The 14,744-nt window shown below is 34.4% G+C and overlaps 1 protein-coding gene across 1 annotated transcript in view; it reads left to right on the top strand.

Moving 5' to 3' along the window:
- The window catches only part of LOC142337627 (uncharacterized), a 42,536-nt gene extending 28,205 nt beyond the window's left edge, over positions 1-14,331 (top strand). The window contains exons 6-10 of the mRNA XM_075386994.1: positions 11,999-12,110; positions 12,624-12,716; positions 12,792-12,898; positions 13,469-13,589; positions 14,019-14,331. Coding sequence (XP_075243109.1) covers positions 11,999-12,110; positions 12,624-12,716; positions 12,792-12,898; positions 13,469-13,589; positions 14,019-14,120 — 535 coding nt within the window. The 3' untranslated portion in view covers positions 14,121-14,331. The remainder of the gene's footprint in view (positions 1-11,998; positions 12,111-12,623; positions 12,717-12,791; positions 12,899-13,468; positions 13,590-14,018) is intronic.
- Positions 14,332-14,744: the final 413 nt, after the last annotated feature.

Genomic DNA, 14,744 nt, shown 5'->3' with positions numbered 1-14,744 from the left:
TGCGTATCCTGACTAAAATGCTATTTAGCGTGGTTAGTTATTTAGCAAGGGACGTTTTTCTGTACTTAGGTATTTAACTTAGATGAGGTTTTTGCTCATGGGATAATAACTTGTACCTAGTTTTGCTTTAGGCAACATTTGTTTTCAGCGTTAGTTTGCAGTAAAAGGTATTCGTGAATATTGCGAGTTTATGAGCGTTGAAAATGTATAGAAGTTATGTGTGTGTAACAGCTTGCACTGGTGAATAATCGCGTACTTTGTGTAAGACTTGCGTTGAGTGGGCTATTTTCTTTTTGCCTTTGAAGTTCTCACGATACAGTTCATCTCTCTTGCCTAGTAATTTTGACTTTATTTCTTCCCTAACCTTTAATTTCAGTCATTTAATTCTTCTTCAACTTTTAATTTCAATCCTTAATTCTTTCAATTTTGATTCTTCTCTGTTAGTTTTCTTATCTTATCTAATTTTTCCTTTCGTCTATCCTCATCGATGTCTGGTATGTATGTTAATTTCCTTGAGCCTGATCAAGATTTGCAGGATTAGCTAGACTACGCTGGGGTGAAGCTCAGTCAAAAGGATATTAATTTAATTCCTGTTTAGGGTTTAAAAAAGAGGGCGCGGGAATTCTTTTTTAAGAGATACATTAGTCAGGAAATTTCGGTACTTGGAGCTGACAATTATGTATTTTATATGTTGGAGGCATATCAACAATTATATATTGTCTTGGGGGATGAGGAGATTTAGGCACTCGACCGAGTGAGTGTTATGAGCAACCCGTGAGCAACCTTAAAATGTATGTCCGTAGAGACTCTAGAGTTGGTGGATATCCCCTTGGGGCCCGATGTGAATATTTGATGATTTACAACTCAAAAGAACTGTTTGTTGTAATGAGGCCTTCAGGGGGCACTTAGGAGAAGTAATTTAGAAAGGGTTGTGTGTTAGTAAAAAAGCTAAAGAGTAGGGAAAAGTTTTGCAAACCAGAGTTATAGAGAGAAAACTTTTGCAATTTTAGTTCTTCGGGAAGTTCTTTGTGAGGGACAAGGTAGAGTGGGCACCAGAAGAGCAAGATGTGTACTCTATGCAACTTGGGGCTCTCCATTTGGCATGGTAGGACCCAGAAGTTGGCCCTGTACTCCAGAGGGCGTGCAAGCTTTTGAAAGAGATCAAGATTCCGGAGTCGGCGATATTCAAAAGGCTCACAATGAGGGTTACAGTGTTGAAAAATCTGTGGAAGAATTTTGTTTAAGGAGAGTACATGTGTTAATAGTGTAAACTGTTAATCTTTATTTGTATGTCGTGCGCTTACACTATGGGTTTGCGTGTTATATACTAACTTTGATATTTTTATGGTTTTTTGTGCGCGGTGACGCTTTTTAATAAAAAGATATTATTTAAGAAAGATTTTTTGTCCCTTTTTTGAGTTTATGTAGCAAGCCGGAAGTAATAGGTTCACCAAAGAATATAGGTGCCTTTCTATTGAGCTGAGGTCGGCTTAATAATTCGTTTGCGTCTTGTAAATCAAATATATTACGTGAAGCTGTAGGTGTAGTATTAAAAGGTGATGTTGTAGGGCTATTGTGCGTGGCTTGGGGGAATAATTTACGTTTAGCTTTTAATTTACTAGCATTATCTGGTAGGGTAGAGAAATTTTCTTGCTGTGGGCTGCTAGGTGAATACATATTTTGTATAGGGTAGGGGGTTGAAATGCGTAGGGATAGAAAATTAGAAGAGCTTGTGCTTTTATATGTGTTTTTTTTATTATCTAAACGTGTTTGTAGCAATTCTAGGCCCGAAATTGTTGTTGGGGTAGCTTCAACCTTAAAAGTTGGTTGTAGTGTAGTATTAGAGTTAGCAGTATGTTCTGTTTCTACTAAGGGCCACTGTGAAATAGCAACATGTTGTGCGCACCTATGAGCGTTAGATTTGGCTAAATTATGCTTATTATAATGGGTATAATAATCAGTATCATCTGGAACTACATAGTTCTCAACTAACTCTTGTATTTTCTCTTCTTTCGGGTAATAAAAAAATATATGATTTCTGTGCACGGTTTTCTTATTTGTTTTGTCAAGCTGAATTTCATATGTAGTATTAGTCAACATTCCTTGCACTATGTAGGGTTCTGAGCGTAGCTTTAGTAGCTTTTTAGACTTTAGTAGTCCTTTAGAATGATTTTCTAATAGTACTTTTCTACCTTCAGGTATAGGTTTTCCGAGGTTAAATCTCTTTCTTTTCTTGTGTGCTTTATTTGTAGTTTGTCTACATTTAGTGCAGGTATTCAATTATATAGTTTTAAGTGTATTCTCTCGTTTTAACATTTCGTTAGATAATCTGTTTTGTGAAAACTTCTCTATCTTTTTGTTATTACAAGCTTCTTCACTATGCGAGTGTGGTGGTAGATTACTACAATACTCTGATGTGCATCTCGTAATAGTCCTAACTTTAGTGATAAGGGTATTTGCGGTTTTGTTCCAAATATTATTTCATCAGGGGTATATCCTGTACTGTAGTTTACTGCAGTATTGTGTGAAAATGCAAATTTACAAGTGTACTTGGACCAATTAGATCCACTTTAGCTAATAAAATGTCCTAGGTAATTAGTCAAATGTTTATTTTGTACTTCTTCTTTGCCATTAGTCCACGGTGAATATGCAGTTCGGGGGCATAGTGTAATTCACATTGGTTTTGTATAGTGAACGAAATCATTTCTAATAAAAACATTGCCGTTAATATTTACTATTTGTTGCGGTATACCGAATGTAGATATAAAATTCTCTAGTTGATTTACTGCTTCGGCATTCTTGCTAGGATATACTTGTATAAATCTAGAAAAAGCATCTACTATTACAAGACAAAATCTATGTCCTTTACTAAAGTTTTTAGTTGACCTTAATGATCAAAATTAAGTTTATGTAGGTGTATAGCTTCTAATTGTCTACATGGTTCTAAGGGTGCTTCGTTTAAATCGTTGCGTGCTGACCTATTAGTTTGGCAACTTAAGCAATCTAACATTAAAATTTCAATCCATTTAAATTTACCGGGCCAATAGAAATATAGCTTAACTCTATTATAAGTTGTGCTTTCTGCTCTGTTACCACTAAGTTCATGCGTATTAGCGACATCGAATATCTTGATAAATAGCGAAAGTGGTGCGCAAATCCTAATGTCAAATGAGCCGTCTTCACAAGGTTCAGAATAACAGAGTAAATCATATTGATTCTATAGAAACAACAAGTTTAGATTTTTTCTATAAGCTTGTAATGCTTTAGATTGTTTAATTGTGTAGTCTTTTTCTGGAGCTTTCCCTACTTTTAATCTATCTCTAACTTTATCTCTCACGGAGTCATTTACTTGCTCTTCAAGAAAAATATCAGTGTCAAGATTAGCGTTATTTGCAAAATCTGTAACTTTAGCTATTAAATCTAAGGTATCTGTGCGGACATCCTTTTCTCAGATGTTTCGGAAAATTTCTGGTTCGATAACTTTCTTAAATTTTGTACGCCTAAAAGAGTCGGCTTTAGAAGATTCTAATTGTTCCATAAGTGAGTTTTCAGTATTACCTTCCACTAAGTCTAACCAATCTTGGTCATCATAACCTTCTCGATCATCACTTATTTCGGCTATTTCTTCAATATCGGAGTAGCAGCGGTTGTCATTTTCACTAGTTAGTTGTGAAGTTAATTTGTTTATTTGATTTATCTGTGTGCTGTAGCGAAAACAGTTAGAAAAACTATTTTTAGCATTACAGAGTTCATCTATGTAGTCTGGTGCATCGTTTACGCTAAAGTGCTAAAGTCACCTTCATCATTTATTTTAATAAGTTTCTTTCTTTCACCTTTGACGTGAGCATTAATTGGATAACAGTCGTTAGCTGTTGCGTCTTTATGGACTTGATGCAATACAGAGTAGTTAACTTCTTTTCCGTTTATTTGACACTTCATATCTTTAGGTATTACCTTGTGTTCTAGTTGATAAAGTTTAGCATCTGCTAAGGAAATGTTTCGGCTGAGTATATCAGGGAACGCTAAGTTTTTGCCTTCATTGTAAATAATTTGGAAGTTTTGAAACTTAGTTATTACAACTTGATACTTAAAGAAACGATGTTACATTTGTTCACGTCGTGACCAAAGAAAAAAAACAGAACTGTGATCACAATAGAGTTAGATTGGAAGTGGGGATCCAATAAGGTAAAATTCATATGTCTGTAAGGCCGATATCATTCCGCATAATTCTCTATGTTGAGGGGACATCTTTTGTTCAGCCTTATTAAATACTCTCGAGTTTGCTGAAATCATACGTTTTCTATCAGGGAAATCTTGTATAAGAACACAACCTGTTCCTAAGTTAGATGAATCAGCATGTATATGAAAGGGATGGTCATTAGAAGGAAATGCATTAGATATGTCATGATAGAATCTTTGTTTAAGATCCTTGAATGTCTTTTCGTGTTCTGCTAACCACTTGAATAGTGTTGTATCTTTAGTCAAATCATATAGAGGTTTTGCATCTACGTGAAAGTTTAAAATGTAGTGATAGAAACCCATCATTCCTAAAACTCTTAATACTTCTCTCTTCGATTCTGGCGTTTTTAGGTTTCTAATATCATATAGGCGTGAAGCAATAGGGGATAGTTCGTCTTTAGACATAACATGTCCTAGAAATACAGTGTTTTATCAGGGGCTGCTTTACGGTTTGCCTTTCGGAGCAAAGAGTGGTTTTCTCTTACTATTGTGAACATTTCTCGTTTATCTTTAGCTTGTAATAAAGTATCTTCTATTTAAGTTGTTTCCGTTTTACATGAGGTCGAAATGCCTAACGCATAAGTTTGCTGAAGAAACTGGGTAATGGCTTAAGACCATAAAATCCTACTTGATAGGTTTACTGTCTACCTCCTACAATAAAACTTTCTGTGTATCTTCGGTTAGTGGTACTTGATTGTGAGCTAATGATAAATCCCGACTTTTAAAAATAGTTCCAGTGATTCTTGTCATTAAAACGTTTAGTGGTTCAAGTGGTCAAATAGAATTACTTGTATCAGTTATAGAGTTTAGGTATCTAGCATCAATGACTAGTTTTACATAATCCTTCTTAGGTAGTATGATAGCAGGATCGACAAACCAACTCTTCGTATCGTTGTTCTCATTGAGCTCTCTAATGATTTCTGCTTCGGTTAATTCATCCATTGTTTTTTCTAATTTTTCTCAAATGAATGGGTATTTTGCCAGGTCGTTGCTTTTTAAAGTTAGCGTCTTTCTTTAGGGGTAAATGAATCTTATGTTTAGTTCTGCCAATATCATACTTATGATGTGAATAAGCATCATTATCCTCAAGTATTCTTTCTATTATTTCAAACAATTCATCGTCAGTCAAATCACTTTGTGTGAAATCAAAATTATCCAAAAACGTTTCTAGATATTCTAAGTCGCGAACTGTATTTCTATTTTGCTTTATTACAAACTCATTAACGGTTTTATTTGTGATTCGGTTGCTTTGTTGTTTATCTCTAAACTTAGGGAACTGTTCATTGACTTTAGGTCTACATAATTCTTTGGCATCGGTAGAAAAGTCTGTTGCTAATTCTCTCTAATCTTCTTTGCATTTTTCTATTAACTCACTTTCGATAATCTCGAGTACCTCTTCCTGTTCTAGAGTATTGGTTTCTACTTTTTGTAGTTTGTCAATATCATCCTTGATTGTATACCCATAGATAGTTATTCCTGATTTTTAAAAAGTTTGTTCAATTGAAGAAGATATCTCCTTCCAATCCATTCCGTCTAAACCACAAGCTATTTTTGCTATACAACGTAAATTTAGTCCTAGTGCGTGATCTCTCATAGCAAAAAGGGTTGTTGTGGTTGTATCAGCTGTTGGCTTCTCATAGTGATCACTCTTAGTAATCAAATTATATACTAAATTATTATCTGCTCTGAAAGGTATTATCTCACCTTTATATGAGTTTCTATTTTTACAGTAATCCTTTAATACGGGCATTCTCTTTGAAATTGTATTGTCAAAACCTTTTCTCATTTCTGCATCTGAAGATATTGTTTGCGCTATAGGCATATTACAGTCAAATATAGATTGGATACGAAAATCTACATACCTAATGCAAGAATTACTTTGAATTTGCTGCCCTTCTAGAAAATTTTTTACTACTGTGTTTATTATAAAACAACTGTTTTAGTCCTCACTTTCATTTAGTTTTGTACTATGAATTCAGCAAAGTTTTTGATATTGTACTTTTCTATTGGTTTGTCTGTTATGTCGCACATAGCATAACTTATTATTCCTCTGTTTATCTGTATAGGGTGGTTCTTTTGATTGTCCATGAATATGGGTAGAGATTCTTCAGATTGTGGACAAAGTGTGTTCACAAAGACTAGGTCAATTTTTGCAACATTAAAATGAGGCAAGAAATATGTTCCTGGTGGAAATAAGGGTTGACTGGGGTGCTTTCGCTTGTGCAATTGCGTACTTTTCTGTTGGAGAAATATCAGTTGAACTATGTTTAAAGCAGTCACTTTAGTTATGTAGGGATAATCTTTCTCATTGTTGAGTGAGCCGTAGCTAATTAAGTTTCTTTCAGTTTTTAATTCTATTGCGGGGATATCAAAGTGAAGTGCTTTTGAAAACCAAATGAAAAAAAATCAATACCTATTATGTTTCGCACCTGTTCTTTATTAACGAATACTTTATGGGGGACTGTATATTTACCGTCGGTTTCAAATCTAGATTGAATAGTTGTGTAACCAAGCATTCTGATTGATGAACCAGTATATGTTTTTGAATCGCAATTTGTACGTTGTAGATGCAAATTTTGTCCAAGGTTTACTAGAGCAAGGTATGTAAGATGATTGGTAATAGTGCAATTTGATACTGGGTCAATTAAAAGTTCTTCTTCTAAATGACTATTATTTTTATTGTCTCCGGTGGCAAAGTGACATAAGTTGAGGTGTATTCTTGACTTAGTTTTACTTTTTAGTAGCGTTCGGAGACATTAATAGTTTAAAGGAAAGAAGTCTGTTATAGCATTTACGTGGTCATCGTCATCTTCAAGGAAACTTATTTGATTTGGTTGTTGATGAATATTGTTATGTTTAGATTGTCTTTGTTGTAGAGGGTTTTTTTGTTTGGTGCATACAAGCTAGCGCCTTGTTGTTGCTGTTGCTGTCGTTGTGGTGATGGCAGTTGTTGCTCAAGATTTGGTTCATTATTTCTATATTCGTTTTGCTGAGGGAAGGTCTGTTCGTAGGGTTGAGTAAATCTAATAACAAAAATACTAAAAGATGTATTTTGTTCTCGAAAATTAGGCTTGTGGAACCAGGAATTATAGTTTGAGTAGCCACATTTTGGTTTATAGCCTTGGTTTCTCGGACCATTGAATCTTGTAATGCCTCGGTTATTCTTTTAATAACCATCAGAGAATGTTATATTTTGCCTTCTTGGTTCGATTAGTTCCTTTCTTAGTTTATTAACGCTATCGTCTATCTTTTTCTTTGTACATCTAGAAATGGAATGACAATTACTTCTGCATTAATCACAGAATCTAGTATTGTTAGGTCTGATTTTTATGTTTGGGTCTCTTGGCCTAAAAGTATCTATAGCCTTTACTTCGTTATTTTTGAAAAGACAGATTAAATCATTAATTTTGCTCTTTAGTGTTTTAAGTTTAGCTAGTCCTGTAGCTCCATTACATTCTGTTGTTACAGAAATTATTAAGTTCTTTACTATTAAGAGATCAACAAATTGTGTTCAAGTTATTGAAGACTTTTCAATTAGTTTTCGTGCGCTTTAAGTTCTAAGCCTTGTGTTCTTAGTCCTCTGATAGCAAAATCTATGTATTTCTGACTTGGTTGTCTTTGTTGAATTTCCTTCTCCTTCCTTATATTGTCATCACCTTCAAAACTTGTTGGTATCTTTTCTGGCCAACCTATATCACCTCCACTCTTTACTTTATGTAGATAGTTCTTTATTTATTTTCCTTCTGGCCTGAATGTCTTCTTAACCTCAAGTATAAATCTGATGTGGTCTCTACCGTCTGTGAATCTTTTTGTAAACTCATCTTTTAAAATATTCCAATTTGTAGCATCTGTAACTTCATTTTCAAACCATTCTAGTGCTGCGTCTAGTAAACGTGAGCCGAATAAGGATTGTTGCCTTTTATTATAGGTTGTTTGCGCAGCTCTATATCAACTCCACTCTTTATTTTATGTAGATAGTTTTTTTATTTAATTTCCTTCATGCCTGAATGTCTTCTTAACCTCAAGTATAAATCTGAATTGATCTCTACCGTCTGTGAATCTTTTTGTAAACTCATCTTTTAAAATATTCCAATTTGTAGCATCTGTAACTTCACTTTCAAACCATTCTAGTACTGCGTCTAATAAAAGTGAGCCGAATAAGGATTGTTGCTTTTTATCATAGGTTATTTATGCAGCGGGTGCTGTAGGCCTAGTTCCCGATGAAAAGATTATTTTGTTTTCTACAGAATTCCAAAAAGAAGTGGCATCCTGATTAGGATCATTGCCTGAGAACGTTACAAGTGAAAGGTTTGAATGTGATATGGGTGTTTCAGGCGGGGGATAGCGGCTGGTGTGGGCTACTAGTACTACTACTACTACCAGATCTGGTCATTGTTTAAAAGGACTGAAATTTTTGTGTTAAAGGTTGTTAAGGACAGAAGAATTGTTTAAATCAAATTCAAATAAGAAATTATGTGAGAAGACTTTTGAAAAGTTAAATTAGACAGTAGTTAATTTAGTGGCCTCTCTATATTAAGTGAACAAGTTAAATTTAATGTCTCAAATAAATTAAATGAACAAATTAAATTGAAGTAGCCTCCCTGGGACCACCATTTATACTGCTGGTCCGTACAATAGATACTTAAACGATGGGGTTAATCGCACGACCACATGTATAAACTGAGAGTTCAATTCCTAGTTCTACTCTTGTTATATAGTTAAGTATTAAAGAAAGTTCAATTTAAATATGAATTAATAAATTATGTTAAATGGCATCAAATAAGATCCGAGCCTTAAGGGATAGAACAGTTAAAGTTATTAAGACTGAGGTAGCACTAGTTATCACAGGTTGAATTTTTCTAAGTTAGGTTGTAACTTAGACAGAATTTAGGAGAAGTTAACTTATAACTTAGAGAATTTAAGCTGAACTTAACTGATTTCCAAATTTGTGCTAAGTTAATACTTTTTTTACTTAGAGAGTTCTTAAATATGAACTTGTCACAAAAATTCTAAGTTAAATCTATCTCAAGCAAGTTTGAGATTTAAGCAAGGGAGCAAAGTGGTTATGATTTAAATCAGAAGTTATTAGGGACCAAATTGTGCTGGTGGTTGAGCGTGCAAGCTCCTTTTATATCTGTGGACTCGTGGCTCTCTAGTATCCAATTGGATAGAGATAACAGTGTCGACAGAGTTACCAAAGTTAACTTGGTGTTTTCGGTGTGACATGACAATATCATGTCTTGGCATTCTCAGTTTGAGTTAGTGTTCTTAAAATTGCAGTTTAGTCAAAACTACTTAGTAATTTGTTCACACGTTAAAATGGACTTTGTCTAATTCAAGTTTGTGCTTCACGCACTATAACGTAAATTCGCAGAAAGTACTAAGATTATCAAACAGTGTTACTGAGTGTAACACACTTCAGTACAGACACTGATCATTGTTAATAAATAACAGTCTTGATTTCTTTTATACATGAAGAATAAATGTTTTTCAGCTGATCATAAAGAGCACTTTTACTATTTTTTCACCATTCAAAATGTTTTTTTTACTATGAAAAATTGAAAACGTGAGCTACTAGAATAGCCCATTTTCTGCTTAATTTTTACTACGTTGCATAATTTCTAAATAGCAGAACAGGTATAGATGGATAGCGTGACTCATTGAAAGGATTTAAAAGAGAAGCTAAAATAAGCCCCAGGTTTAGACCTCGACTTATGAAAAGACTTTATAATTCTAGTAGGGGGCTCCAATATTGACTATAAATACACAGTCCAGCTCCTAGTTAAAGTCGAGGTAAAGTCTTTTCATGGGTCCATGCAAGGTCTTTTCATATCAAATTAAGGTCGAGCATGGTCTTTTCATGAGACGAGGATTGCTTTTTTGTGGGATTAATGATAGTTATGTTTTCTTTACTTCATTTTGTAGATTAACAATCTACCAGCAATAGCAACCGGCAGTCCACTTTCGAAAAATAGGTGAAAGTTTACCAAAAAATCTTAAGAAATATTGAATTCTTAAGATAAATTAGTTTTCGCGAGTAACTTTTATAGCGAATTTGTTCGGCTGAGTTCAACAGGTTAACAAAGCTCTAACAATCGAACTTTCAGCGGCACTGAGTTTAATTGTGGTAATTTAGTTCATTACTCTAAAATATCGTTTTTTTAAAATAATGTTTTTATAACCGCGCAGTTTGTTTTTTGATAAAATATGAGAAACAGTGGAAAATTTGATTGGTGCCAATTTTATTTGTTTGTGTCCAGCGAGAACATCTTGGGTCGAGCTAATGTCGAGCAACATATTCGGGTCGAGCTAAAGTCCAGCAACAAAAATTTTGGTCGATCCAAAGTATAGTTGAACGATTAAGTCCAGCTAAAGTCTTATCATGGGCTGTTTGAGTCGAGCTTAGTCTTTTCATATCACTTTTCTGTCGAGCATGGTCTTTTCATAATTCGAGGTCTAAGTCTGGGGCTGAATGTAAGAAATCATTATTCACACTTCTGACTTTAAGCTTACGACGTTTTATGCTTACGTTGAAGATTGAAGATAACCATTTTGGAGCAGTTTTTTTTATCAAAGTAGACTTGGAGCTAGTTGAAAAATAAACCATTCGATGTCGATTGTCCGTCTTTTACGATCATGCTGCTAAGCAAGTCAATTGGTTGTACTGTCTGTCTGCTTCACACTACTAACTGTCATGTACTGTTTTCTCTGACTTAAGAGTCAGAGCAATTAAGTGCTGAACAAGTATATTTCAAAAACAAAAAAAAAACAAACACGGTTCTGAAACCCTGCAAATCAAGAGTGTTTTATTTTCTGTGCGACGTTTCTCCTCATTATAATTAAAATGAGGTTATTGAGTTCGCGCAAGTTATATAATATATAAACACACACACGCACACACACGCACACACACACACACACACACACACACACACACACACACGCACACACACACACAACTATATATATATATATATATATATATATATATATATACATAAATTTATATATATATATATATATATATATATATATTCAGCAAAGTCTGAAAAATTTTCAGGCGTCGAAATTAAGACGGAGAAGGAAAATGTCATACTTTGTAGCTTATTATTGATGATTACTATAGTAGTATACAGACTCTCTATACTTAGGCTATCTTCTCTATACGCGGAAGTTAAAGCAAATCGTGTAGGCAGGAGTTAGACTAGATATGTTATTTTTCACGCAGCTAATTTTACTCGAAAATTGAGACTAGGTAGTTTATATTGGGCCATGAGCAGAGTACTGGCTATGCAGGAAAAACAGAATGTCTTGAGGTTGTTTCATCGCTGATTTGCTCTGCCAGTAATCTCCAGATTGGTGTATTAGCTTTGCATGGATAAACACGATAGTTCGTTTTTTTTCTCTCTCTTTTTTCTGAAAATAGAAGCTCCTCAATTTCAAAATTTGTGAACACAACAGTTGTTGTTTTGAACTGGAGTTATCGGTTTGCACAGTTTAGCTCCCTTAAGTTTTGATTAGTCAGATAAAGATAATTCACAGCCGTTCTTTTTTGTGTCTCATAAAATACTCATTGCGGATAATACCAAAATCTTGCTCGTGCAGTTTGGGTCAATTTGATTTTTTTTGTTCCGCTGTTGATCATTTACAGATTCGGTATAAAGTTTAGAAAAAAACTACGAAAAAAACAGAAATCCCTTTTCATTTTGCCCGATTTTTTTTGAGTTCGTTTATTTATGTGACTATTATTTTTCGACAGGTTTGCTGTGGAGATGAGTGTAAAAGATGTCGAAGAAAGGATGCAACAAACTCGAGAAGCCATTTCTCAGAGGCGGGAACTGAGGAATGACCTGATAGACATGAACGAGACGGTTGGTTAATTTCTGTATTGTTTTCCAAATTGGTTTTTTAGTGTCCCCAAGAGTCCAACTTTGCTGATAATTTGCGCACCTAACCTTGCTCGCTTTTTTTCGCTTACGCAAGTCCTTTTGCTGAAAAATGATGCCACTTTGAGCCGTACAGTAGATAAATAGATAGCCCGCTAGAAGAAAGAAGAACGGAGATCTAAGAACCCGCTAGAATGGAGATCTAGAACTGCATTCTCATGACCCCGGGATTAACACCATAAAATGATCTTAGCAACCATATAAAGTCATACATGGTTTTTATAAATCATTCAAGGATTTTTATAGATCTTAGAATTCATCTTAGAATACAATCACAATTCATAACAAGATTGTTCATGCTAAGAAATTTTTCTATTTAACCAAAATTAATTATAGTATGATTACTGAAATTAATTACAGTACGATCATAATTTACTGCCCCGCCTGTTTTCCTCACTTATTTCAGTTTTATATGTAAAATGCGATAATTTGTTTTAGCTTGTATCTGACGTGTGGGCACTGGAAGAGAGGTTCTCGGATCTGCATAAGATGTATGACACTGTGAAGCTACACTACCCACACTTCAAATCTGTCAGTGATATAAAAATTGATTGGGGTGAATTTTAACATGCTTAAATAGAATTAATTTCTTTATCAACTTTTCAGGCGGCAGTGGACGCTAAGAAATACTTAGCAGCCTTGTTGAAACACATTGAACAGCAGAGGGCACTAAGATTGAGCCTCACTGAACAAGTGGAAGCACAGCTAATCAGGTTTGAGTTATAAAAACACTGGTGTTCCCACTCCTTCAACTTAGTTTCTTGCACGGTCTCCTTCTTGGAGTATAATGAGAAATTTATTTTACATTGTTAGGATATTCTATTTTGTCAGATCATTATTCAGAAATACTAATTGTTTGCAAAAAAGCCTCAGGTTGTGTAAAAAATGGGCAACAGATTTTCAAGTACAGATCAAAATTTGGATGATGACAACTGAGTTAATGAAAGTAAGTAGTGCCTTTAGACAACTGAAAGATACAGAACTAATCTTTGTGGTCTTGGGTGGTATACTATTTTTTATTTGTTGTAACTAGTTGTTTGGCCGATAAATTAAAGTATTCGGCTAAAGTTCTCATCTTTTGCATTCTGCTAAATGCGCATTAGGATAGTATTTCTTGCGCCTCGTGATATAGGTGCATTGGATATCTAATTAGCAGACATCTGGGTCGCGGAACTCATTCGCGGAATTTTGAAAACTAAGAATTTAAAATAAAACTTTTTAAGTAATTAAAAATCATGCTGAGAAGTTGTGTTAAATCTGTAACTGACCTTTAGAAGTTTTAGAGGTCAACAGAAGTCGACCAAGACGAGTGAGAACCTTGAGCAAAAGATAGCTCAGTTGAAGGCAGAAGTTGATTTACAGAGACTGAAGAACAGTCAACTCACTGACAAAGTTGCACAAAAAGTACGTAAAACTCAAACAGCAATCGAGATCTGGTTTACAAATTATACCAGTTATAATTAAATACAGAAGCATGGCTGCAATATTTATTTTTTTGCAAAATTATTCATAACTTTCAAGGACAACACCAACCTTCTTGGTGCCCCGGGAGCAACGTTTCAGTAATCATACTATTATTAATTTTGGTTAACTGGAAAAATTTCTTAGCAAAGACGATCTTGTTATGAATTTTGTGATTGTATTCTAAGATGAATTCTAAGATCTATATAAATCCTTGAATGATTTATAAAAACCATGTATGACTTTATATGGTCGCTAAGATCATTGTATGGTGTTAATCCCGGGGTCATGAGAATGCAGTTCTAGATCTCATACTTGATTTAAAATCTGATCCTGACTATATACAAGGAATAATTACAATGAAATTTTTAGGAGCAAGAGAACAGCCAAGTTGCAAAGCTGTGTGATGAGATGATCTCAAAGCTGAACAGTCACAGATATCACAATTCATCACAGCCCACAACTCCAATTTAGAGCATACCCCCGAGGTCAATGTATAAACAAACGATCGTTTCGGAAATGAAAGAGTCAGCGTGTATTCTGCCACAAGCTCTCACCATATTGCAGTAAAATGGAGTTGCTAACGTGTTAACTGTGAACTTATTTTTGTTAGAGAGTTGTTTGAGTTAAATTATATAGCGGACTAACATGCTTCATCAGGAAATTAAAACTTTAGACAAAATAACGCTTCGATTTCAAACAACCCGAATGATAGATGAATGCTTAGGAAATTGTATGGAAATATGCCAACAATCATATTTTACAGTGCGCCCGTTTTTTGAAATTGACCAAATTTTCTATGCAGAATCAAAATGAAGAGGAATTTGTTTATGAAGAATAGTTGTTGCTACAGTCTTTTCGGCCTTACAACCCCAAATAATTGTTCTAGACAGCTCACTTCAATGAAATTAAAAACCCGAAGTTGCATTCCTAATAACAAAGTTTCCTGCCCAATAAGCACTGAAAACATTCGATATGTTCAGTTGTGATTTTCATCAACATCAACAATTCTATATGCGACCTGTAATTATTGATATTGGGTAATAAGGAGATAAAAGACACAAAAAGGTGCAATTTAAAAAAAAACTTGTCTATTCA

This window comes from Convolutriloba macropyga, chromosome 4 (genome assembly GCF_964194025.1).
Source record: "Convolutriloba macropyga chromosome 4, txConMacr16.3, whole genome shotgun sequence".
Classification (NCBI taxonomy): Eukaryota; Metazoa; Xenacoelomorpha; order Acoela; family Convolutidae; genus Convolutriloba; species Convolutriloba macropyga.
This window is presented reverse-complemented; position numbering and strand designations above follow the sequence as displayed.